Below are 25,668 nucleotides of genomic sequence, written 5' to 3'. Positions count from 1 at the left end.
TGCTGCTGGATGGGTCCAGGGCTTCCGGGTGGGCTGTGGAGGGAGGAGGAAGAAGTTGGGTGTGCCCTAGTGTGTTAGGATTGGCCCAGCGTGGTGATTCTCAACTGCGGAGCACTTCGCCCCCTAAGAGACACTGAGCTACGTCTGGAGGATTTTTGTTTGTCCCAGCTGGGGGTGGTACTAGCATCAATCTCGTGGGTGGGAGCCAGGCAAACTATGGCATCTCACGTCAACTCAGGAGCCCCGGCCCGGAGCAGCTGGAGGTCTCAGCCCTGCCCTTTCGGGGTGCTCAGGGTGCCTGGAAGGACACCCCTCCCCTGCACTAGGACCAGTGGTTCTCTGAGCCCAGGACCACCACCTGCCTCCACAAGTACAGGGGCAGCCGGCAGAGGGTGCAGAGACGGAGAGGCGGGCAGAGGTTGGGCGCACAGGCCTGTGCCTCTGCTGTGGGGCACCAGGCAGAGCCCAGGAAGACCCAGGGCAGTGCCCAGCCCACTGTCGGTGCCTCTTCTCTCCACATCCCAAAGCCCACCCAGCAGGACTTGCAAGGGCCAGAGAGGGCTCCAGCTCCAGTTCGTGCCTCTCTAGAGGCCGGCACTGCCCTGTGCCCACCTTGGTTTTCCGGGGATGCCTCCCCCACCTACAGCCTTCCACAGACCACTCAGCTCAGATGCTCCTCACAGGGACAGGACACGCAAGCTACACCCGCCATACCCCAGAGCTCAAGTGCACAAAGCCTGGAGCCTTCCCTGGGGGCCGCAGCCAGTGGTGACTTGGCGTGCTTGTAGGTCCAGGTCACCCCTCCCCCCGGGCTTGCTCTCAAAGCCCCCCCCCGACCACCACTACGAAGGGGAGACCCTCATCACGCAGGCCACTGCCAGCAGCAGCTTCTGAGGCCCAGCGCGAGGGCCCGGCAGGGCACGGAGGCAGCCGGCATGGGGCGCTCTCTCCGGCTTCCTTCTCTGGTTTGCTCTCCACACCTGGGGGTCCTCTCCCTCGCTGTGAGTGTGTCTGCTCCTCTGCTGAAGGGGCCGGCAGGTGAGAAGCAAAGCCGGGCTCTGATCTGCCCACCAGGAAGGGTCCCCACAAGGGTCCCTCTACCCTTCTCGCGGGAAGAAGGTGCCACACCTGCGCTGTCACCAGACCCAGGAGAACCCACCCTCCAGGCTCTGCCCAGGAGGAAGTAATTACAGGACGTGAGGTCAAACAAGGGCCAGCCTCAGCAAAGGAGAGCAGGCCTGTGCCTCAGGGCAGGCGGGAGGCAGAGGCAGCAGTGCTCTGAGGGCCACCTGTCTCCCACCCCCAGGGCTGGAGCACCCAGCTATGCCTGGGTGGGGGTGGGGTCTGCTCTGGGCTGGTGGGTAGGGAGCTGCCTTTCCGAGGGTGTTTGCCCTCGATGTGGGCCACCGAGGCCCCAGGGGGCAGCAAGGGCCTATCATAAGCCCCCTGGAGGAGCCCTGGTCCCACGAAGGGGCCTGGCTTGCAACCTGTGCCTCCCATGTGCTAGGCCTCAGGGGGACGCGGGCAGCAGCTGGTTCAGGGTGGACTCCTCAGCTGAGGCTGAGCTGGGTTCGTGATCTTTTTGGTCCCTCACATTCTCCCCGTCCTATGAATGGCCTGGGTCCCTGACACCCAAGCCACAGTGGATGCCTGCCAGGCCAGGCTCCTGCCCTCCTGGGAGCGGCCCCCCACCCCCCAAGGGAGGCCCCAGCTCCGCCTACCTTGCTCTGCGGTAGAGGGCCTGGCTTGCTGCTGCCCGGAGCGGCTGAGGCGGGAGTGGACAGGAACATGCTTCGGAACAGCCTGCGCTTCAGGCTGCTCTCCTGGGCCTTGGGGCTCGGGCTGCCTTCCCCTCCGGGCCTGCCTGCGGCCGAGCCTACCAGGCAGGACTGTGGCCGGGCCTCCTCGGAGCCGTGCTTGGCAGCCTTTGTGCCACGCCTGCCAGCTGCCGCGGGAGAAGACGTGCCGGGCGGGGAGCTCTGCAAGCAGGCACCGAGCTGCAGGCAGCGCTGCGAGGCACCGTGGAACTCGGCGGGGCCCAGGGACTGCGCCTTGGCGGCCAGCCCGTTAGGCAGGACGCGCGGACTCTGCGGCTCGGGCCCCGGCCCCTGCCTGGGGCCTGCTGGTGTGCCCCCGTTGCAGCTGAGGTAGAGGCCGTGGGGCTCGGTGCGCTCCGACTGTGGGCTCTGGAGGTACATGTCCGGGTCAGCGGCCCAGTGCTCGTCCCCCAGCAGCCCCAGGGACTGGGCCCGCCGCCGGCTGGTGGGGCTGCGGCCGCGCAGGGTGTTGGAGCTGGTGACCGACAACTTCTGGATGTCATTGAGCAGCCCTGAGATGTAGCCGTCGGAGGGCACTGAACTGCCCCGCACCACAGTCTGCAGGGAGAGGAAGAGGAGCATGAAGAAGGGCCCCCTCGGTGGGAGGACCCCTTGCTGTACCACTCACCCGTTTGTTAATTTACCAGGTTCCCTGCGGGTTAGGCCTGTGCCGGTGCAGGACACAGGGACACAACAGGGCAGATGGGTGGGTAACCAGGGGGTTACAACCCAGCACGCTAAGTGGCAGTGCCAGCCGAGCCTGCGGAGCTACACAGTGCAGGGTGGGGAGGGGGCGTCCTCCAGCTTTGGAGAAGTGTGCAGAGAACAGGTCAGGGGTGTCCTCCACCCGCAGGAGGCTTCATGGCTTCCCTGACCGGGCCCTGGACCTCAGCTCCTACCAGGCCCTTGGCTCCACCTGTCTTGATCCCCACAACTACACTGCCCCATTCTGTGAGAACCCCCAGACCCTTGGGGGCTCTAGGTGCAAATACCTGCTTGGGACATACTCAAGCTACAAGATGATTCGCTGGTATCTGAAGTTCAGGGTCAACTGAGCATCTTGTATTTTTGTTTGTTTAGCCTGGTCGCCCTCCTACCCTGCAGAGAGGGACTCTCAGGTCCCTCCTCTCCAGGCCAGCTGACTGGCAACCGGCTCACTGACTGCTCACGGCTGGGGTGGAGGTTCCTCCAGATGCTTTTGGGTTTTACTGTGCTGTGAGGGAGCTGACCTGGGCCCCCCGCCATCCTCGCCCGTCCCCCTCACCTTCATGGGCTGCAGCTGCACCCGTGTGATGCGTGAAGGGTCCACCACAGGCTTGGGGCGCCGCAGAGTGTCCAGGATGTTCTGCCACTGTGGGGGGAGCCCCACAAACTTGCCCTCCTTAGGGTCAAAGGAGGTGTGGACGCGGTGCTGGAAGTTCTGCGGGGCGGAGATCTCGGGGCGTTTCTTCTTCTTCTTGCGGAACATGGTGCCTGCAAGAGGGACTCATGCTAAGCTCGTGCCCGGAACCACGGGCTGGCTGCAGCGGGTGCTGGGGCCCCAGGCTCGAGGCTCCCTCTGCCGTGCCTGTCCCCCAGCACAGCTCCTCTGTCCCACCCAGGGTTTCCCCTCACCCTCACCCCTACTTCCCCGGGGAAATGGCTGGCTCCCAGCAGAATGTGCCCAGAAGCAACAAAAGCACCAGAAATAAACAAGGAAAGAGGTGTCTGCTAGTGGTGCCAAGTCCCCCGCTGAGCAGGCAGACTCTGGGGGTGTGCTTTGATACAATCCAAAGCCTGGTAGGATTTCATTCATTGTCAAAGAATTGGAAAAGCAGGAAAGAGGGAGGGAATCGGCCAGTCATTTTATGACACCAGGGAGCCCCTGGCTCTTTACCAGACAAGGAAAGTTTGGAACAATCTAACTTGTGAATATAAATGTGAAAATCCTACACAAAACTAGGAAATTAAGCCTAACAGTATGTTAGAGTTGTTTTTGTTTGGTTGGTTGGTTTTGGGTCACGGTCAACTTGGGTTTGTCCCAGGATGGTTCGACAACAGCAAACATGCTAATGTAGTAGACACATTAATAAAAGCCCAACCAGCTCATTCATAGACATTTTGTCCAGGCTGGAACCACGTATCATACGGGACCAAGGAACAGCAGAAGGGCCTCTGTGGCTATCAGGTGCTTTGCCTGAATTCCAGAAAGGCACAAAGCCAAGGGCACAGCCCGGGGTGGGGGAAGGGTGGCAAGAGTGAAGCCCTCAAAGAAGGCAGAGAGCCCCTCCCAGTGCAGAACTGTGACCATCTACAGACAGAAGACACAACCCACAGGATGGGAGAAAATGCTGGCAACCTACAGTCAGTGACTATTTGCAAGGGGCTACTAACCAGAATACAGAGTACTTAACAAAGGTTGTGGGAAATGGAATTCAACCATCACTTTATTTTGGTGCAAGAAAAAAATTTTTTAAAGATTTATTTATTTGTTTGAAAAGCAGAGCAACAGAGACAGAGAGAGACCTTCCATCCGCTAGTTTCCTCCCCAAATGCCTACGACAGTCAGGGCTGGGTCAGGCCAAAACGAGAAGCCAGCAACTCCATCCAAGTCTCCTATATGGGTGGGAGAGGCCCAAGGATTTGGGCCATTTTCTGCTGCCTTCCCAGGTGCATAAGTAGGGAGACGGATCAGAAACGGAGCAGCCTGGACTATAACTGGTGCTCCACTATAGGACGCCGGCATTACACACCCCAGCGGAACCTGCTGCACCATAACACCGGCCCTGCTGCAATAATACCTGAAATCCATGCATGGATATTAGGAACTCAAATAGCCAACACCCCAAAATAATCCAACTGGAAAATGGGCAGAAGGTCTAAACATTTTTAAAAGGAAGAGATACAAAGGGCAAACAGGTCGATGAAAAAGTGCTCAACACCACTAATCAGGGAAATGGGACCAAAGTCACAAGCAGACATCACCTTAAAGATAAGCTCGGTGAGGGCTGCAGGAAAGGGAGCCTCCGAGCACAGGCGGGAATGTAAATAAGTACAGCCTGCGGAAACCAGCACGGAGCTTCTGGAAAAACACGAAAAAGAGAACTGCCACGTGGGCCAGCAATCCCACCCCTGGGTGGACAGCCAAGGGAAAGGAAAGCGCCTGTCAAGGAGACATCTGCACTCTCACATCCACTGCCGCGAGCAGCCTACGTGTCCTTCCACTGATAAACGGATAAATGCACACAAATGCCGTGGAGTGGGACGAAATCTTGGCATTTCCAACAACTGCAGCTGCAGGTCATCATGCTGAGTGAAGTAAGCCGGGCCCAGGAAGGCAAGTGCCGCACAGCTCCCTCCGGGGTGGAGTCTTGACCATTCGGGCCTCATGCAGTCACTAGCACCACAGCGGTGTTATTAGGGGCCAGCGGCGAGGGTGGGATGGGGAAAAGCTGATGAATGGGCACTGAGTCACGGCTAGGTAGGAGTAGGTTCTGGTGCTTTATGGCATGGTAGAAGGCTATAAATAATGCCAGTGAATTGTATATTTTTCTAAAACAAAACTAGAAGCACGGATTCTAAATATTTTTTGCCATAAGGAAAAGCTGACTGTTTGAGGATTGCTATTTTTAACCTTGATTTGAACATTACACATTGTGTACATGCACTGAAACATCACATGGAGCTCATCAATATGTACAGTTTTTAGGTGCCAGTTAAAAATAAAAACCAAAAAGTCACTTCCAATCAAGCCTGCCTCCTCATCTGCTGCCCTGAGGTCTGCGTGAGGTGCCGCCGACCACCAGTGAGGAGGACAGCAGGGCCGGGGACGGGCAGGGGAGCGGGGAGCCGGCAGGCACAGGGCCTCTCCCAGAGGGAGCCCCAGGCCTGGGACCACACTGGCGGTCAGGGTCGGGTGCCCACGTGAATGCTCCAGATTTGAAGGGGCTCCAAACAGCTCAGTGGTTTTTACGGCACCTGGAGAGGTCACCGCAGGCACGTGAATGCTTGGACTTCTCATCCGCCCACAGACCTGGAGTGCAGGCCACCGCGTTCTCTCCTGGCTCCTGCTCTGGGAATGGTGCCTTCCTGGTCTTTTGTTTTTTCCCCCTGCAAGTTCTGAGGGAGGTCTCTGACCTGGAGGGCAGCTGGTGCCCCCTCGGGAGGGCAGGGGGCCTGAACGACCACCGTGTGTCCCACAGGAATTCACCTTGCGTGACTCAGTCTGGGTGTCTGCTGCATGTCTCGGCCCGTTGGCTGCTGTGGTGGACTGTGAGGGTCAGGAGTCCACCAGACACCCCCTAAAGGCAGAGCCACATGTGCAGGACCCCAGAGAGACCCAGGGCTTCGGGAGGAACTGCGATCGAGGTGCAGGGAGCCTCATGCTAATTTGGAGAGTTGGAACAAGCTACCGACATGATCCGAGCCTCAGCGTCCTCCGTCTCCCCGAGGGGTGAGTGAGAGACAGCTCCGGGGCCGAGGCGGGCTGGGGTCAGCAGGTTCCCAGCACACAGAGGCTGCTCGGCTGCAGCGCTACCTCCCTTTGCATCCCCACCTCTCAGCTCAGTGTCTTCAGGCTGGGACAGATCCTAAGATCCAAGTCTGGGACGGATGCTGAGCCCCTGGCCTCTCGCGTGACTTGTCAAAGGCCAGGCCTGATTCCTGGGGGCCCCGCCTATCTCCATGCTGTGGTCTCCTGGGGTGTGGGAGGGCTGGAGTTCCTCTGGCTCCATTCAGCAGGCCTGTCCTCACAGCCTCATTGGCCAGCCCCACCAGCCCCCAGCCCCGTGTTAGTCGAGCCGACTGCTTCACCCTCTTCCTGAGCTCCGGAAGTCTTTAGGGGTGCAGAGATGCACCCTGGAGCTGAGGCAGAGCTGGCTAACACTTTCCCCCAGAACATGCCTGGCCCCAGCCCGGGGCTCAGGCCTCGTGGCAGGGATGCACGGGAGAGTAGCATTAGCTAAGAGCTTGAGGGAGCCTGGGGTCCCCGCTCCTGCGTCCACAGTAAGTGATTGCCGAGCAGCCCCTTCCTGAAGGCAGCAGAAAAGACCTGGGGAGAAGAAAGGGCAGCCGGGCGCCCTGGGGTCCTGCGCTCTAGAGGTGAGGGTGGGGCTGGCAGAAGCGAGCAGCTGAGCTCGGGCTTGGAGCCAGCAGGGGGCTGTTGAGTTCATGGGAAATCAACAACCTAAAGGAAGGCTGCGAGGACTTTTCTGAAACGTGGGGAGGCCAACACTGGGACACCCGGATTGTAAGCAGAAAATCCAGAAGAATCCAAAGTACTGGGATTAAACAAGTGAATTTAGAAGGTCCCCGGTGTAAGGTCAAGATGACAAAAATCAATCGAATTTCTGTGAATCCATAACCACCAAGTAGAAACTGAAATGAAAAGATACCCTTTACCATTTTAGATTAGAAATAGCAAATACCTAGGAATAAAGCTAATGGAAGATGTGCAAAGTCTTTACCTTAAAAAAAATGCAAGACACGGTTCAGTGATGTTCACAGAAGTTATTTGCAAATTAACCTGCACATTTATTGCAATCTCAGCGACTGTCTTTTGGTAGAAATTGACAAACGGATTCTAAAATGTACTGAGAAATATGAAGAACCAGCAATAGCCAAGATGATCTTAGGAAACAAAGTTGGAGGATTCCACTAAGTAGATACCAAGACAGATGATAAAGCCTCACTCGTTACTCCAGCGTGGAATCAGCACCACGACTGATAACTAGCCCAGGAAACAGACGAGAACCCAGAAATAGACCACTCCTATGAAGTCATTTGATTTATGACAAAGGTGACACCGCAGTACAATGAGGGGGTGGGTGATCTCTTTAGCAAGTGCAGCTGAAGCGATGAGACAGCACACCAGAAACCTGAGTTCATATCACACCCCAGCTAGCCGGACACGGGTCCCTGACCCGCCAGGAGAGGCAGTGATGGAGTGGGAGAGGGAGAGGCCCACACTCTGGCTGTCTCTTCCCCTAGGCTCCGAGTCTGCTGGAGACAAAACCTGCCCGCTCAGGGCTCCCAGAGACCAATGAAGCCACCAAGGGTTCCTTTGTCCAAAGCAGAACTGGTGAAGTCCTAGGTTTGGAGGAGGGGTTCTCTCTAAAGATTTCACCTGCATTAGTTGGTCAGTGCTGTGAGACCCACGAACACGTGAAGGAGATACATGGAGGTGGCACTGCCACGGCCACCTCCCCTTACCGTGCCTTTCTCATCCTCTCAGTGTTGTCTGAAGATGGGTGGCTTTTCTACCTAAAGAGTGACCCACAGACACTGAGTGCCTGGGAGACGCCCGCCCACCAAGTCCCAGCACTGCCTCCCGCCCGCTCCCTGCCGGTGCTGGGTTCCCTTTCCACCTGTGCTCACAGGGCTCCTGGGGCTGAGGGATATGGCTGACGTCCCTGTGACTGTCACCCCACATCCACCCTCCCTTCCTCTGGGGAAGGGGGAGCTCTCCTCCTGCTGCCTGGCCCCAGAGAGATGAGGGGCGCCCGAGACCTGAGGTAGAAATGGAGGGGGCAGGGCCCCAGCGGGAGCTCAGGGAGCAGGGGGTCCGGCCCAAAGTGGCCGCAGGTGGGAGGTGGGCAGCACCCGGCAGAGGCTTCCCAGAGGAAATGGCGGCACAACCAGCAAAGCCCAGGGCAGGACTGTGGGAGGCGCCCAGGCCCAGGGCTGCCACCGGACTGCGGGGTCAGGGGCAGGAGGCTCAGAGCCAGACAAGGAGGTGGCCTGTCGTGAGAGCCTGCTGAGCGTCAGGCCTTTCTGAGGATTTCTCAAGCCTCACAGCAACCCGGGGCAGCAGGAATTATTCTTACTATCCACAAACGCCCATGGGGCTCAGGGACGTTAACCAGCTCGCCCAAGGCCACAGACCAGGAAATGAGTGAGTTGAGGGACTGAGTTGGATCTGATTCCAAAGCCCCTGCTCCGTCCACTTTGCCTGCTCGGGAGGGCATCGGGCAGCTGGCAGTCTCCCCCCACACACCCAAGGTTTCTCCAGGAGCAGGGGGCTGAGCAGCCTGATGGAAACTGGGGGCAGTGAAGAGAATGGGACAGGCCCAGCTCTGACCAGCACAGCTGTCAAGTTCCTTGCTGGGCTGACCTGTTGGTCAGAGCCCAGTGCAGACTGGGCCTGTTCTAACTCACGGGTTAATCCTCACCTTGTCCAAACCAGGGGATTTTTGCTCCTTTCAAAGGGGCGGCATAAAATATTTCAAAGAGTTGTATCAGGACCTACAATGGCCAGAGCTGGTACACCTGAAAAGCAAAAGCAAGCCCTGTGGCCCAGGACGCCTGTATCCCGTATCGGAGCCCCAGTTCCAGCCCCACTTGAGGCCTGCACTTCCAATCCAGCTCCCTGCTAATGCGCCTGGGAAGCAGCAGGTGATGACTCAAGTACTTGAGTTCCTGCCACCCACTTGGAAGACCTGGATGGAGTTCTAGGCTCCTGGCTTCAGCCTGGTCCAGCCCTGGCTGTTGCAGCATTTTGGGGAGTGAACCAGTAGATGAAAGATCTCTGTGTCTCTCTTTTTCTGTCGCTCTATCTTTCAAATAAATAAAAATGAATTTTTTTTAAGATTTTTTTTATTTGAAAGCCAGAGTCACAGAGAGAGAGAGAAAGGGAGAGAGAGAGAGAGAGAGAGAGAGAGAGACCAATCTTTTATTTGCTGGTTCACTCCCCAAAGGGCTACAATGGCCAGGGGCTGGGCTGGGCCAAAGCCAGGAGCCAGGAACTCTGTCCAGGTCTCCCACGTGGGTCCAGGGGCCCAAGCACTTGGGCCATCTTCTATTGCTTTCCCAGGAGCATTATCAGGGAGCTGGGTTGGAAGTGGAGCAGCTGGGTCTGGAATCAGCACCCATATGGGATGCTGCCCATATGGGATGCTGGCATTGTGGATGGTGGCTTAATCTGCCATGACACAATGCTGGCCCCTGCTGTTGCTGCACGTGCTGGTGTCTCGCGTGGTCACCCAGCTGAACCTCTGCACCTGACACAGAAGCGGCTTTGGCTTCTTCCTACAGAATCCCTGCAAGGGGAGGGCTCTCAGCCCCAGGCAGGGGCTGCAGCCTGGGAAGGTGGCTCCCAGACGGCGTGTCTGGGGGGCTGCTGTCCCAGTGCAGGGGGCGCGTCTGGCCGGCTGCCTCAGGTCTGGGATGTTGGTGAACTGTCTGGTGGGCGTGAGGCTGGTGGGATTCACTGTTTCCAGGCATCTGGAAGGGGGGGTGGGGCGGCTGCACACTAGGAGGCCCCGTTTGCAGAAGGGTGCAGTGCGCCCCAGTGGGGAGGCTCGGGGACTGCTTATCAGCATGGACATCCAGGGCTGCGAGGCTCAGGGTGGACCCTGGGGCCTGCGACCTTGGCCTCCTCTCCGCCTCCTCTCTAGGCCTCAGCATTTCCATCGGTGACAAAGGAAGGGACTCATTCACCTCTGTCAGTTTCTGCAGGCGCAACGAGGCGGGAGGAACAGCGTGTTCTTGCTCAAGGAGCAGTTTGGGCTATTTTTAATAATTGTCACTCAGGGAGAGCTGGTGTCAGTAGCAGGCTCAGGGCTGAGAGTGTCACATGTGCCATCTCCTCCCCGGCCCATGAGCTAGAGTGATCCCTGTCTCCGCTACACGGGCGAGGGAGCGAGGCTCCAAAAGGGCTAAGTGATTAGCACAGAAGAGGTAGACCTGAGGACGCCCCACACCCTGATCCTACCCCGCACCACTCCCAGGCCCGCCACAGCCACTCGCGGGAGACACAGTCCACAGACCTTGGTGCCTACGGAGGAGGAGCTGGGCCCGGACACCCTGAATCTGCAGCAGGGTCATCTGGCCTCTTGGAACCCCCTTTGGGAACCAGCACCCCATGCAGCCCTCTGGGGATTGGCAGGCTTCGGCTGCTTCCCTGGCTTGGAATTTCCACAAATAGCCGTTCATTGGAACAGTCTCATCCGCTAGGAGGATTCTTCTCAAACTTGACTTTCTGGAGTTTGTTTAAATATAAATCTGTATTATTCATTCCTCTACTGAAAAAAGGATTGATTATGCAACCCCTTTTACCCCAGGCCCTGGGGCCACAGTGAGCGAGACAAAATCCTTGCCTTGTGCAGTTTGCATCTTCCAAAGGGAGGCGGTGATGTGCATGAACGGGGCTCATGGCGGCATCTGCCCTGGCCCTCAGCCCCCCGCCCAAATTTCAGCCCCCCTGTGGCACTGCCCTCTGGCTGAGTGCATGCAGTGATGGTGAGCTACTCCCCCCGGCCAAGGCCCCTGCCCTCTCTCCCCTCGGTCCTCTCCCTGCTCACCCTTTGTGGGAAGCTCAGCTCTTCTCCCTCCAGCCTCCCCTGAGGTCTGTGCTTGCCATCTGCTCCTCTGCACGTGACACGTGGCTGGAGCAACAGTACCGCAGCACCCTCTCCCGGTTCCCCAGATACAGGGGAGGAAAGCCTCACCTGCTTCTCTGCCCACCTGCCCCGCGGGGTCCTTCTTCCCACTGTCCACAGGCTTTGTAGAAGCCAGGGGAGTCCCCGAGAGGCTGAGGTTCCACTGTGCCTCTCAAGTGAGCTAGGGAAATGTGGCATCTGCCAGGGCCAAAGGCACTGCACACATGCCACAATGTCTGGGCTCCCTGTCCTTGTCACCATTCCCACAGGACAGGGCCCCAGTCAATCCCCAAGGGAGAGATAATGGGCTGTTGTTGGAAAGAATACTCTAATAAAGCTCATTCTGTTGCTTGTGTCAACACTTGAGAGGCACAAGAGCCAGACTGGCCAGGAGGAAGGTCAATATTGACTCGGGCTGTCTCTGGGCCCAGCTCTAGGCTGCACAGACAGTGGCTCAGACCACAGCAGCACCTGACCTCTGACCTCTGCGCGCTATACCTAGAATTCCAACCTTCATCCATTCCCCTTCTGGTGCAGGGCACTGGGACTTCCTGTTGGGCTCCCAGCTTCTCAGTAGCCTCACCTTGCAAAGGCCCGAGTCCCCAATGTCCGCCCAGAAAGATCCTCTGGCCCCACATCCCGAGATCGCCCGTTTCCACAGCCTTTTACTGCTGGGTCTTTGTTAATCTCCCCACGTTCTGCTCACAAAACCACAGTACGATAGGTTGGCCACGCTTCAGTGGGTCCATTGTCAAAGAAGGCAGGTGACCAGGGAGAGGAGGGAGATGAGAAAGAAAACAGGCACACACCCAGTGCCCACCACATGTCAGGTACTGTGCCAGGCGCTTTTATCAGTGTCTCCGACAGTTAGTGGTGGGTATTATGAGCTGCTTTTCACAGATGAGGACACTGAGTAGTGGAGTGCATGAGTTCAAGTCCTGGCTCCTCCCTCCATTCCAGCTTCCTGCTGAGGTACATACTGGGAAAACACAGGTGATGGCTCAAGGACCCATCTGGGAGATCTGGATTGAACTCCAGGTTCCTGGCTTTGGCCTGGCCCAGCATCAGCTGTTCTTGGTATTTGCATTGTTCTAGGTCTCATGCATTCAATGCACCTGACCTTGGTATTTGTTCTTGGTTCTTTGGGATTGAACCCATGAATGGGAAATCTCTTTGCCTCTATGTCTTTCAAATAAACAAATTTTTTTAAAAATAAAAATCCAAGGCTCAGGGAGAAACTATCATCCAAGGTGGTAAACGTGGAACTGGAATTCAAAACCAGATCCCTTTGACTTCAAGCTCCTCCACCCAGCCCAGTGCCCAGAGAAATCAAGTGCACTCCCCAGATCACACAGCCACTTAGAGCCAAGATGGATCTGGAAGTCTCAGGCCACAGGTGCCCTCTGCCCAGGCAGTGCCTGCAGTAACGGTGCATCCACTGACCTGCCTTCACTCTGTTACCAAAGCTTTGCTCTAACTCCCTCCAGCAGCATCTTGCCAAAAAGCCAGAACATCCTCAAAGTCTTCCCGAAAAGGAGTCCTAGCAACTGGAGGCTGGAAAGGCAGTTCCTGCCAGGGCTGCGTGACATTCACTACTGCAGTTAGGCCTCACAAGTGTCCCATGAGGAAGGCATTATCATCCCCACTTTACAGACGAGGACGCTAAACAGTGTGCAGAGGGGACTGGCATCGTGGCCTCCCTTCCAATGCAGACCTCCTGTACTGCAGTGCCAGCTGGAGTCCTGGCTGCTCCAACTCTGATCTCACTTCCTGCTAATGCACTGGGAAGACAGTGGATGATGGCAAAAGGTGCTTGGCCCTGCCACTCATGTGGGAGACCAGCAGGTGTGTAGGCCAGCAAGGCTCTCTGGCTTCAGCCCAGCCCACCCTAGCTATTACAGTCATTTGGGGAGTGAACCAACAGTTGGAAGATCTTTATCTATTTTGACCACAAGGGCCAGAGCTGCGCCGATCCAAAGCCAGGAGCCAGGAGCTTCTTCCGGATCTCCCACATGGATGCAGGAGCCCAAGGACTTGGGGTATCTTCTACTGCTTTCCCAGGCCATAGCAGAGAGCTGGATCGGAGGTGGAGCAGCCAAGACTCGAACCCATATGGGATGCCGGCACTACAGGCAGCAGTTTTACCTGCTACACCACAATGCTGGCCCCATCTCTGATGCTCATTCAAATCAATAAATAATAAATAAACCAACTTTAAAAAAAGTTTGGAGGGGGTTGCACCTAAGTGGGAGAACTGGAAGAAGTCCCTGGCTCCTGGCTTCAGATCCACCCAGTTCTAGCCTTTGCAGCCATTTGGGGAATGAACCAGCGGATGGAAGACCTCTCTCTCTCTGCCTCTCCCTCTCACTGTAAAGGGCAAGATATAGAAAATGCAGCCTTGGCTGGTTCATGTCCTGGCTGTTCCACTTCTGATCCAGCTCCCTGCTAACACGCCTGGGAAAAGCAGCAGAGGATGCCCCAAATGTTTGGGCCCCTGCACCCATGCAGGAGACCTGGAAGAAGCTCCTGACTCCTGCCTTCAGTTTGGCTCAGCCCTGGCTGTTGTGGTTACCTGGAGGAGTGAACCAGCAGATGGAAGATGTCTCTCTCTCTCTCTCTGTAACTCTGACTTTGAAATAAGTAAATGAAAAAGAAGAACAGCAACAACAACAAGAAAAAGACGAATGCAGCCTCTGCCCTGGGAATTCTCCGCATCTTACCCTTGGTGTTCATAGCAGCATCTACACCCCAGATCGAATGCCACTCATTGTGGGAGACCTCGGGGGTGAGCTGGCAGGCTGCGGCGTGCAGAGCAGGTACCTCTGCGGCCGCCTCCAGCCCTGTTCAGCTCAGGCTGAGCTTGCTACCACCGTCCTGCTGGGGAGGCCTCTTCCCCAAGCATGCATCTAGTGCACCTGGCCTTGGTGACACTGCCTCGTCCCAGACAGGTGTCAGACCTGATGACAACCACAGGTCACAGGTGGGCACCTGGTGCAGCAGGTGCGATGCTGCATGGGATACCCACATTCCATCCTGGAGTGCCTGGGGCTCCAATTCTGGGTCGAGCTGCATCTGGGAGGCAGCAGATGATGGCTCAAAGTTCTTGGGCCCCTGATACCCACGTGGGAGACCTAGATGGGGTTCTGGGCTCTTGACTTTGGCCTGGCCCAGACATTTGGGAAGTAAACCAGTGGGCAGGTGGGAGATTCTCTCTCTCTCTCTCTCTCTCTCTCTCTCTCTGCCTTTCTAAGCAATAAAAGTAAAAATTCACAAAAATATTAGCATCTGTTTGAAGCCATGCAGATCTACCCACCCACCATGGGCTGAGATGCAAGTGACTTACCCTGCACCCCTAAGGACTGGGAAATAGGACCCCTGCCGCTGCCAAGTGTGGCAGAGAGGCCCCAGCCCCGGGGGCCACCTGCCTGCCCACAGTCTGTCAAGCAGGTCTGGAGAAGGCAGACCCCTCACTCACCCACTCACTGCTCTCCGAGGCTCCTCAGGCTCCTGCAGTGGGCAGCTCTCTTGGGCAGTCAGCGGCGCGGGGCCAGTCCTCCGCAAGCCTGCGCGGAAACACACACAGGCACACTGGGGCAGATGCAGTGAGTGTCCCAGCGGGCTTTGGCGGCTGGCTGGAGTCCAGCGCAGTGGGCACCACCCCTCGCCCCCGCCTCCCGACCGACCGGGCGACAGTCCCAGGTGCCTGAGACGAGCCGAGCCCAGCCGGAGGCGGGAACGGGGTGGGGGTGGGGGCGCAGCGCCGCTGCCCGGCCGGCCGCAAGCCCTGAACTTCAGGAGTGCAAACCGGGTCCGGGGGCGGCGCGCAAGGCGAGGCCTGACCCCTTGTCGCGGCCCCCGCCCGGAGATGGCTCCCAGCCTGGCAGGGCGGCGGCGACACTCACTTGCCAAGCGGGAAGCGCAGGGGCGCTCGCAGAGGACGCGGGAGCCGGGCCCGCCCAAGGCGGGAGGGAGCTCGGGGCCGGGAAAGAAGAGGAGGTGCCCTGCTTACCTGTTTGGGCCGCGCCGGCCGCACCTGGCCGCCAGTTGGATTTTAGGGCGTGGCCTCAGGTAGATTCAGCGAGCTCAGGGCCCAGGAAGAGTCGCCGGGGCCGGGGCCCCACTCCTTCCTGCATTCGCTCGGCTCCAGCTCCCGCCCGCCCGCCCTTCGCCTCCGGGTACTGACCCCGCCGCGCCCGGATGAGCTGCGCGGACACAGACCTGCAGGATCTGTGGAGCGCGGGTGGTGTGTAATTAACTCATTGCTTTGCATTGCAGATGCACGCTTGGAAGCCGCGGGCCGACTCTTCCCGACCTCGGAGAGGCTGCGTTTCCACCCACACATCCTGGAGAGCCCGGCTTCAGTCCTAAAACCTGCAGTGTGACCTGTCTGCCCCCGCCGGGCAAGGCCCCTGGCTGTCCTGGGACTGCCCTCCTCTGCAGGCAGGAAATCAGGATTTCAGGGATTCCAATTCCCTTGCCACACTTTGCTGAGTCCTCTAGCCTCAGGTTTTGAGGATAGTGGTCCTCAGGGAGGCAGCTTACAAGGCATCGGTGCCCCAAACTGACAATGGGGCAAGTTGGAGCCCCCACGGTCCCCGCCCCCACCTGTATTTTTGTTCCAGAACTGGCATCTCCGAGCTGGGCCCTAGCATGGCCATTCTGAGGGGCAGGGGCAGGGGCCTCTTGTCTGTCTCTTCCCCTAACAAGGAAGTGAGAAGACCCTTGCTGACTTTGAGGGCTCTGTGCTGGCTTGGAAATTCAGGACGTTTTGGGGTCCCCGCGGCTGCCCTCGAGTGGCAACAGCCAGAGTCACAGTCCAGTGCCTATTACTATTGGGGACCACAAACTTCAGTTATTAATTGAGGCCACCATTGCCACATGGCCACATTGGTCACTTCTTTAGACACATCAGGGCTACTGAAGGTGACGTCACTCGCCTCCTGGACTCCACGGCGCCTGCGCAGTCTACACCAGGGCTCCCACGACACAGCTAAGGTGACACGAGGGAACTCCCCAGCCCCGTCAGGACTGCACCCTGCCTGGCTGCACCATAAGCCGGATGCCCTCATCTTCCCTGGGGAAGGCACGGTGCCAAGTGGTGACACTGGCCCTGTGTGCCGTGGGAGGGTGGCTAGAAGCCGGGGAACACAGGGTCCTCTTGCCATCCCTGCAGCCCATACACTTGCTGTCTCTGTTCTCTACCTCCTCTGCCCCTCCCTCCTCCTCTGTGTGTCTTTGCCAAACCATCCTTTCACTTTCCTGCTGACCTAACACCACCGTAGGCTTGACCCTATCCCCAAACCCTGACCTCCTGTGGCTACAAGAAGTGGACGGGCACAGGTCATACAGTGTGGCTTTCCTCTTGGATTAATTACTCAGGGACACAGGTGCACGGATGAAGGCTATGGGAAGCAGGTTGTGCTGTGGGGTGAGGGAGACCAAGGGGGAAATGAGCAAGGAACCAAGCTAGAATGAAATGTGTTATGTCATTGAACCTAGAATCAACACCCTGAATTGTTTTTTTTTGCTGATTCACAAATGTGCATGTGAATTATCTCCATTAAATACACATGACTTCAATAATAAAACCACAGGTCCAAGCAGCCCTTTTGAACCGTTGAACTATGATGAAGTGTGGATATCAGAATACTGTGAGACGTGATGCGAATCCAGGCTTGGGTATTCCATGATGGCTTGGCCAAGTCCCATCCTCAACCTATAGGGAGTAAATACAGGAAGCCAGGCCTCCTCTCACCCTGGCAGCTGCAATGGGGTTTGGCGTGAGACAGGAAGAGGCTTCTAAGCGAGACTGACCAAGGAGTTAATGAATTCCCCAACGCTGATATTCGAGAATATCCACTGGGGGCAGCCTTTTAGCCTAGTGGTTAACACAGCAGTCAAGATGCCTGGGTTCAACGCCTGATTCTCTGGCTCTGAACTTCCTGCTAATTCAGACTCTGGGAGGCAGAGTATGGCTCAGAGGATTGGGTTCTTGCCGCTGTGTGGGAGGGCGGAATAGAGCTCCCAGCTCTAGGCTTCAGCTCAGCCCAATCCTGGCTACTGCAGGCATTTGGGGAATGAACCAACAGATAAGAGCTATGTGTATGTCTGTTTCTCTCTGCCTCCCAAATAAATAAATTAAAAAAACTATTAGATATGCCAGAGAAAAAGTTCCCATCAGATAGAAGATGAGACGAGGTGACCTCTCGGGTCCATCACAAAGCTGTTTCTGCACCTCCAGTCTAGTCTGCACAGGGTTCAGTTGCATGGGGGCTGGATGACCCCTGCCAGTGGGATGGCTGGGACACACAGAATAGCTCCCAAGTGATTAACTTTGGGGTGTGACCCCTCGCCTTCTCTAGTCTCGGACCCATGTCCAGCTCAGCCCTACCCAGGAGAGGGCACAGCGACAGTGCAGGAAGTGCCAGGAGGCCAGCACAATGGCAGCACCCCTGCGCCTCCCTCTGGCGCTGAGCCCAGGACGAGCACCAGGCACGCCCTCCTTTGAAGAGCCGTGGCCACTGGCAGAGGCCTGCTGGTTGAGGGAGCGGTCCAGGCACTGCCCCTCTACCAGCTGGGCAGGAGGTGTGGACAAGGCACTGAGAACAGACATTTCATCACAGGAAAGAACTCTGGGTTCCTGCCAGGCCTGGGCATTGGCCACCCAGGATGGTCTGGGAGGGCGTTAGGGCGGGCACTTCCTGGTTGTCTCTCAGCCAGTCCTGTTGCAACAACAGCCAGCGCTGGGAGCCCAGGTGAGGGCCAAGGAGGAAAGAGAGGATTGCTCCGCAGCTGAGGAATGCAAACACGTTCTCCTATCTCCACACCCTTCTGCGCCGCCGCTGTGACTTGAGACAGGTCCCAGGGATCAGGGAGGCTGCGAGCAAGCTCACCTCCTTCCAGGGCCCTCGCTGGGAGGCCTGCGCCCTCCTCTAATAGCAGTGATAACGAGCTCTCCCAACACCACATGCTTCTAGCGCTGGGCTGTTTGCACATGGTACCTGCACCTTCACAGCGACCCGGGCAGGTGAGCAGCACACTAATATTCTCACTTTACAAACAGGGAGACAGCCTCAGAGTGGTGACTAGCTTAAGGGCCCCCTACCGGATCCGAAGGTTGAAATCTGATCACCAGTGCGAACATGTTGGGCAGTGGGCTTTTGGGGGTGTGTGTGACGGGGTCATGAAGACAGAGCCCCCAGGAGTGGGACTGGTGCCCCCACAAGAGGTCCCAGAGAGATCCCCGACCCCTCTTGCCTTGTGGGGTTACGGAGAAAGGCAGCACCCCAGTGAGCTGGCAAGCCGCCCTCGGCAGACACGAGGTCTGCTGGCACCTTGATCCTGAGCTTCTCTGCTTCTTCAGCCCTGAGAAATGCGTTTCTGTTGTTTCCAAGCTGCCCAGTCTATGGTTCTCGGAACAGAATAAGCCAGGTAGTGAATGCAAGAACCAGCAGTTGAGCCCTAGCCTGTCTGACCCAGCTTAACCGTGCACTCAGAGGTCCCTCATTGTGAGAGCTGTCCGAACGGTGGGTGGGAGGGGTCAGCTCAGACCACTGCCCAGCTAGGTGGGTCACGTGAGGTATGGAGAGGCAGGGGAGGATGCCCCCCGCCCACTGCTGACTGGCACGAGGCCCGCCACATGGCACTGGGAGGGAAGGAGAGAGAGGTCCCTTCCTCACTGTCTCTCTCACTTAGTCCCCTGCTAGGAAGCAGGTGCAGGCCTGATGTTCCTGCCTCAGGCCACCGATGGTTCCCAAAGACACCAGGCCCACGTGCAGGGACCCATGCACCTGCTCCCCACTCAGCAGGAGCAGCCCATGGGGCTGGGATCCCAGAGGGCTTGCTGCCCACTCACGTTGGAGCCCCCAGCCCCAGGAGCAAAGAACTCTGCGGAAAAGGCCCCTTCCGTCCCCCTCTCCTAGGCTGCCAAACACTGTCCTCTCCTGCTCCTGGGCTGGCCTGGGCCATGCCCCTCACTTTGCTGGGACCACCCATCTCTGCTGATGGGGCCCAGGAGCAGGGCAAACCTCCGGGCTGAGGGAGTCCTCAGCCAGGAGGGAGACAGGTGGGGCCAGCTGCAGAGGCCCCCGCCTGGCTCCTGAACAGACAGATCGTGGACCTCAGCAGAGGGAAACCAGCACTCCCAGCACCGCCAGCCTTTCTCCCAGGTCTGCCTCTGCCTCTGTCTCTGCTTCCTAGCCCGATGGGAATACACGGGACTGGCCTCCCTGGACACCAACTGACAGCGGCCCGATGGGACTGGGCTGCAGGGAGTGTGGCGGGCTGCGGGCTGCGGGCTGCGACTGCAGCACCCTTCCCAGGCACCTGGGGGTCTGTGCCAAGCTCCTGTGGGCCCAGCGAGTGCCACCTCGGTGCTGGGGACACTCGCTCTAGAGACATGACAGATTCGTTCAGTATCTCCCGCTACCACTGCTCTTGCAGCTCCTGCTCTTAATGGCCCCCGCATTCCATCAGAGTTCTCTGCAGTGCAGCTCCGGAGCTGGCAGAACCAACAGCTGCAATTCCCCTTGAATGGAAGCTTTTCCTAGCCTTTCTTCTCTCTTCTGGGCCTCCGAGAGTTGGCTGGGGCAGGGCTGCGACTGTGGCACCCCTGCCGTGGAATCTAGGGCCAGGCGAGCAGAAGGCCTGTGCGTGGCCAGGCAAGGGCCCAGGCCCAAGCCCCAGGGAAGTGAAACTGAGCCCCCTGTGTTGGGACTTTGATGCAGAAGGAGCTGCTATCAGGCCTGAATCTCTCAAGGTCTCCTCTCCCTCAAGGGAAGGAGTATTAAGGGAGGGAAGTTAAAGTTTGCACATCAACCTCTTAGTAAAATCCCCTCACTGACCAGAAGGGGGCGCTGCAGTCCGCCCCACAGGGTCCTCGATCAGACTCAGGAGGTCATTTATCTAGAACATCTTGATGTTCAGTCTCAACGGTTTTTCCAGGAACCCAAGCCTGGGACAGTCACTGCCAGCTGACTGACGGCAGCCCACGGGGCCATCACTAAAACTCCCCAAAGAACACTCTCCCAGGAGGGCCACGAGCCTGCACGGGAGCTGAGCACACACCTCTCAGCCCCAGGATCAGTGTATAAGGACTTCACTCCTGGCTGCGCGGGGGGGCCGGGAGGTAAGCGACAGCCTCCAGCACCCTGGGGTCAGTGACTGGCTCTCCGTCCGTGGACAGGTGGACCGGGTTTGGGGATTTACCGAAAGAAAGCAGGTGGGAGGAGGTGCCATGTTGGCTGCCCAAGCCCTTCCCTCAGCCCTCAACGCACGAAGGACACAGGCTATGGGCAGTGTGGCCTCCTGGGAAGCCTGAGCACTCTGGGACTGCCCTGGGTGGGCCGACCTGGCTCACTGCACACAGCTGCCCCTTGCTGTGCGGCCATCTCTCCTCCTGCTCTTTCCTTCCCCGTGGCACACACTGACAGAACTTCTGACCACCGCCAGCCTGCTGGACGTTCATGTGGGGCCTGGTCACACAAGGTGATGGATGCCCCAGAGCCAGCACCTCCTCTTGTCCTGGCCTTGCATCCTTGCCCCCAAGGGCTGAAGCCTCCACCTCGTCACACCTCTCTGTACCTGCACCCCAGACACACGGCCGTCCAGCAAGGTACACTTGAGTGCAATGGGAGCGTCTTCTGGCCCAGGCCAGGCTGGGTGGCAGGTGACAGGCCTCTCGCTCCTGGTGGTGGCCCGGGGTCAGGAGAGCACCCCGCTCCCCTCGGCCCAGCATCTTGCATCTCCAGGCCCGCTCCTCATGGCTTCCTTCTTAGGCTCAAGACATTAAGGTGCTTCTGGTCAAAATGGAAGATGCTCCCTGGGCCAGACGAAACCAGAGTCAATTCCTTTACGAACGAGTGTGCTCTATTTGTGTGACAGTGGCCCGGGTCTTCCCTGGGGTACCAGCCGGGGGCTGAGCAGGAGGCAGGGCGGATGGCTGGGCCCACCTCCAGGAGGCACAGAGGACGACGACCAACTGTCCAGCGTCCCAGTGTGTCAGGTCAGGCTGCCTCTAGGCAGCCATCAAGCTGGCCCTTCGCTGGCTCCGGCCTCTGATGCAGCTGTTGGGCAGCAAGAGAGCACTGGACAGGGAGTCGGGGACCCCAGGCCTGACACTGCGTCTACTACTGCTGCCAGGTAGCTGGGTCATCTTGGGACCCGTTTTCTTCCTCTGGCCGTTGGTTTCCCTCTAGACCACCGTGGGGGTTGGATTCTACCTTCAGAGGGGCGTCCTCTGGCTCCTGTGCAGAGCGATCCGAGGGGGCCAGCTCCTTCCTGGACCAGCCCTGCACTCCCTGGGGCTCCTACCGCGCTGACCTCCAATGCCGCAGGGAGGCGCTGGGGTAAGTGGTCTCCGGGCTCCCTCCCCTGCTCCCTGTGGAGCCTCACAGGAGCTGAGATGCAGAAAATGGAGGCTGGAGGTGCCCTGGCGGGGAAGCTGAAGCACAGAACCAGTCTTCCCGGTTTGCACCCTCGGAGCCCGGAAAGCAGGGGAGACGGGTTCGCAGCTGTTTGCCCTGGGGTCAGAGACCAGGGCAGTGCAGCACAGCCTCAGCCTTCTCACCTGCTTCTTTGAGCATCCAGAACCCCTCTCCTGGTCCTGGACGAAGGACCCGGCCCGCCTCCCACCCCGTTTAAGCCAGAGGCCCAGGGCAGCTGTCGCCGGGCAGGCGGATGCCAGGGTCTGCTGACAGAGGCAGTGCCTCAGGGGGACAGGATGCCCCGGAGAGCCCACGGTGTACAAAGAAAGGACACCATTGTCCCTCTCTACCTCCTGGGTCCCTTCTCGGCCTGAGGGGTCATGGTGAGGCTTTCGGAGAACGCTGGCCAGCACGGGGTCCCCTTGCTGGGGCCGAGGCCGATGTGGCCTCTCCTGTGGCCGTGGGAAGCCGTGTGCCACACGCTCGTTCCCCCAGCGTGTGGAAGCCCCTCACGCTCTGGGCTTGTCTTGCTTCTTTAGGGGACTAGAAACTTGGGATTTTCTTTTCTAAATTCGTAAGACAGCTAAGCCTTTGATAGGAAAAGCAAAAGTTCTCTGTGAGCAGGCATTTCCAAGCCACCCACGGGGGTCTCCAGCCGGCCCCCTGCGCACAGTACCTCCAAGCTTTGCGCTTTCCTGGGGTTTATTTGTTTGCAGTTCCTTAAGGAGCTGGGGCCACTATGTGGCAAGAGGTTCCAGGCCCAAAGAGGAGGGGACAGGGCCTGCTAGGTGCAGCTCCCTTGGGTCCTCAAGACCTCAAACTCTAGCTCTGGGAAGGAGAGAGAACTTGCAAACAGCCCCAAGGAATTCCTTAGTGGACCTCCGGGAGACTCGATTGGATTCGTGTCACCTTTCCCCCAGCTTTATTGGGTATAGGTGGATTGGCCATAGGAGCCTCGGCTCTCTTGGTGTGTGTGTGTGTTTGTATGTGGGCAAGGCTCTTTCAAAGCCACTTCCTCCACGAAGCCTTCCCTGATTCCCCTAAACAAGCGGTGGCCATTATCGCTCCTGGCACTCTGCTCTCGCAGTGATCCTAGCAGCACTGCCATATGGTTTCATTCGGCCCTCTCCACAACCCTCTCCCAGGGGTACTGTAACAGCCTCCGTGGACAGGAACGGACGTGACGGAACTTGTGTGAGGCTGGGCCCAAGGCTCACCCTGCTGACTGTGCTGTGCCCCCATCCGCGCTGTCCTGTCCCCCTGAGCGTTCATCTCCTGCCTCGAACGGAAGCGAGAAGCTGCTGCTGCCTTCATTTTTCATTCTCCACCCGTCTCTTTGTGCCCATCTTTAGACAGTTCAGCCCCGTTTCCTGGTATCGGTCTGGATCTATAAATCATCTGGACTGGACGGGTCACCGGGGGCCCGGTGTGGGCAAGAAGATGAGGTCACCAGGTTGCTGGCCACGTCTCTGCGGCTGGGCCCACGCTCAGTGTCCCATCCCAGGCCTCCGTGGGCCGCAGGCTTCCCCCGGCAGGAGCTACGTCCTGCTTATTTGTCGGCGCCTTCCCCCACCCCCGCCTCCACTGCTGTGTGCTCAGCAGTCAGGCAGTCACGGCTCCTGCCTGCAAGCCAACGGGCCAGAACCACACAGTGCCTGGACCCCCGCCTTGCCGGGTGCTAGGGTTTACCTGTGTGGAGGGCAGGGTTTGGGTCACCAGGGCAGAGTCCTCACCATCACAGGGGTTGGCCCTCCGGCTCTCTGGCTCTCTGGCTCTCTCCAGCCCTTCTGCCTCCTGCCACGGGATGTGCCACGCAGAGGCCCACAGAGCAGCCCCCCACCCCCCCAGCCCGCACTGCCCGGCCTCTAGAACCATGACTACTAGTTGCTAGAGCTAGTGACTACCGTCTACTAGCAATTGCCGGGTCTCAGGGATTCGTGTATGTCAGCAGGAAGGGGATGAAGCCACCAGGGAAAGACAAGACACCCTGTCTCGCATGCCTCGCGCCGCTCACCTCGGCCTGCAGGCTCTGCAGAAAGGGGCAGCTTCCCTGGACCCGTCAGACTGCTGGCCCTGGGCTTCGAGGCCTGGGGAGGGCTTCTCTCGCTGCCTCAGGGGTTTCCAGTTTTGAACGGTGCAGGCTGCTCCCTACTTGCTCTCAGCAGGCTCGCAGACATGAGCTCCGTTCTCCAAGCCCCCTAGGGGCAGGCTGCAAGAAGCCCATTTCTGAGATCCGATGACCTCCTTCTTATGCCCCAAGCCTTAGGAATGGCTCCTGACTCCAGGGCCCCCCAACCGCTGGCGATGGTGTGGAGGGCATCCTCCTGGAAGGGCATGCTGGGGAGAGCCCTCGGCCTCGGGCCACAGCCAGCCTCCCATGCCCTCTGCACCGGGACTCAGTGCACTGGTGGAGTCTCTGGGCCGCCCGGGTGAGTGGCGCTGCTTCAGCTAGCCAGCCCCTTCCCCGCCTGCCAGGGCCCAGTCCCCTGTGCAGAGCAGTTCCCAGAGGCAGCACCTGTCCCAAGCCCTTCCTCCAGAGTCCTCTAGAAACCCCAAGGCGGCCTTTTCCTCTCCTGCCCCTAGGCCCTGCCCCCTGCCCTCTGCCCCCGCCCCCTGCAGGCCCAGGCAGCAGCCACCTACAGCCTCCGTCACTCGGCCTAGCAGCTGGGCGGTGGACGCTTCTCTGCTCTGCACACCGAGAACTCCCAGGCCTTCGCCAAGGAGGCAGGCAGCACCCACAGCTGGAGCCAGGTGTGGGAATTCACTGATTCGCCTGGGGAGACTCGGACCCTGGTCCCATGTACTCTGCCAGGACACTCTTGGTCATTCAGAGCTGTGCAGACTGGATTTTGCCTTGGCTGGGGACCCCACCACCTGCACCTTTCCTGTGCCTCGTATGTCCCAGACAACTCACAAAGACTCAGTCTGGCCCCCAGGGGACCAGACGGGACCTGCAGTCCCCAGGCTCCCTCCCAATGGCCCCTCCCCAGTGCACAGAGCTTCCATCCACATCCACGGTTCCCAGTGCCACCCACCCCCTGCGCTGGCGCCCTTGTCATCCAAGGCTCTAGTTTGCCACCTCTGAGCCGGGCACCAGGGCTACTGCCCCCTAACGGGAGGAGGCCCCCCAAAGGCCTCAATGGCCACTAGATGAGCTTCTACAGGGCCAAGTGCTGGGTCTAACAGGCTCCGAGGGCCAGGCAGCCCCCACTGTCCAATACTCCCAGAGCCCAGTTTCCACAGAACAAAGCCTCAGGTGAGACCCCAAGCAGACATGCACACACCTCTGGTGCTGGTGGTCGACGCCAGGGCACTGCATTGGCCCAGAGTCCCCACAGCTGCCCAGGTCAGGAACCCTGCAGCAGATCAGGGAGCCCGGGGCCCCTGAGGAGCAGTCAGCCAGGTGGCCCCTGACCCTGGCCTGCTGCCAAGTTTCAGAGTCAGCATCTGTGCCAAGTCAAGCTCACCCAAAGGGTGTGACTCAGTGCCTGGAACCCAGCAATGCTGCATGAATATTTGTGAAATGAATCCATGCAGGGAATGGCCCCGAGGGGCTGAGGTGAGAGGGGCCTCCAGGAGGGGAGCCCTGGTGGCCCTGGCTTGACCCAGCAGGCCCCAGAAGCCAATACAGGAACAGCAGAAGTGAGCATGATCTCCCTCTGACCTGGGGCCCCGGGGCCTGCTGGGATCAGCTGGGGCATGGGGCTTGGTAGCACAGGAACCCCCAGACTCAAGAGGAGCGCAGGGTTGGGCTCTGTGGCCCAGGAGGGGACAGCGGTGGTAGGGGCAGGGACCTTACCTGGGCTGCTCCCCCAGGGCCGCTGCGCCCGGCGCTCTCCCACTGCAGGCTGGTGCTTGTTCCTAGCCCAGGAAGCGCCTCTCCCTTCAGGCAGAAAAGGAAAAGAAAAGAAAAGCTCAGTGCTTTTCTCGCCCAGCCCAGCCGCTTCTCCCCAGGCTCCTGGCTGGTGGCGTCCTGCCTCTGTGGGCACACAGCCTCCTCCCCTGGCAGCTTACTCACCGGTGTGCCCGCGAGGCTGCCAGCTGTGTGGGGGAGGTGGGGTGGGGGGTGGC

The 25,668-nt window shown here is 58.7% G+C and overlaps 2 protein-coding genes across 11 annotated transcripts in view; both read right to left on the bottom strand.

Annotated features, from left to right (window-relative positions):
• The window catches only part of KNSTRN (kinetochore localized astrin (SPAG5) binding protein), a 133,486-nt gene extending 109,048 nt beyond the window's left edge, over positions 1 to 24,438 (bottom strand). The window contains exon 1 of one of the 4 annotated variants that reach the window (XM_089310057.1): positions 24,393 to 24,438. The gene's annotated coding sequence lies outside the window, so the exon portion shown is untranslated. The remainder of the gene's footprint in view (positions 1 to 24,392) is intronic. The other 3 variants (XM_089310056.1, XM_089310058.1, XM_089310059.1) reach the window with 3 other exon arrangements.
• Positions 1 to 25,668, bottom strand: part of PAK6 (p21 (RAC1) activated kinase 6) — a 32,960-nt gene that overhangs the window by 5,982 nt on the left and 1,310 nt on the right. For 2 of the 7 annotated variants that reach the window (XM_051822548.3, XM_089310051.1), the window contains exons 2-6: positions 25,397 to 25,480; positions 23,612 to 23,806; positions 14,649 to 14,736; positions 3,082 to 3,290; positions 1,722 to 2,375 (exon numbers count right to left, since the gene is read on the bottom strand). In XM_051822548.3, the coding sequence (XP_051678508.3) occupies positions 1,722 to 2,375; positions 3,082 to 3,285 (858 nt within the window). In that variant the 5' untranslated portion in view covers positions 3,286 to 3,290; positions 14,649 to 14,736; positions 23,612 to 23,806; positions 25,397 to 25,480. Of the gene's footprint in view, positions 1 to 1,721; positions 2,376 to 3,081; positions 3,291 to 8,965; positions 9,063 to 14,648; positions 14,737 to 15,075; positions 15,108 to 23,611; positions 23,807 to 25,396; positions 25,481 to 25,668 lie in introns of those variants that run through there. The other 5 variants (XM_051822544.3, XM_051822546.3, XM_070053987.2 and 2 more) reach the window with 4 other exon arrangements.

The sequence above is a fragment of the Oryctolagus cuniculus genome, chromosome 12, assembly GCF_051225735.1.
Source record: "Oryctolagus cuniculus isolate XC-2025 breed Fujian yellow rabbit chromosome 12, ASM5122573v1, whole genome shotgun sequence".
In the NCBI taxonomy this organism is placed as follows: Eukaryota; Metazoa; Chordata; class Mammalia; order Lagomorpha; family Leporidae; genus Oryctolagus; species Oryctolagus cuniculus.
Note: the sequence above shows the minus strand (reverse complement) of the source record. Positions and strands in the feature narration are given on the sequence as shown.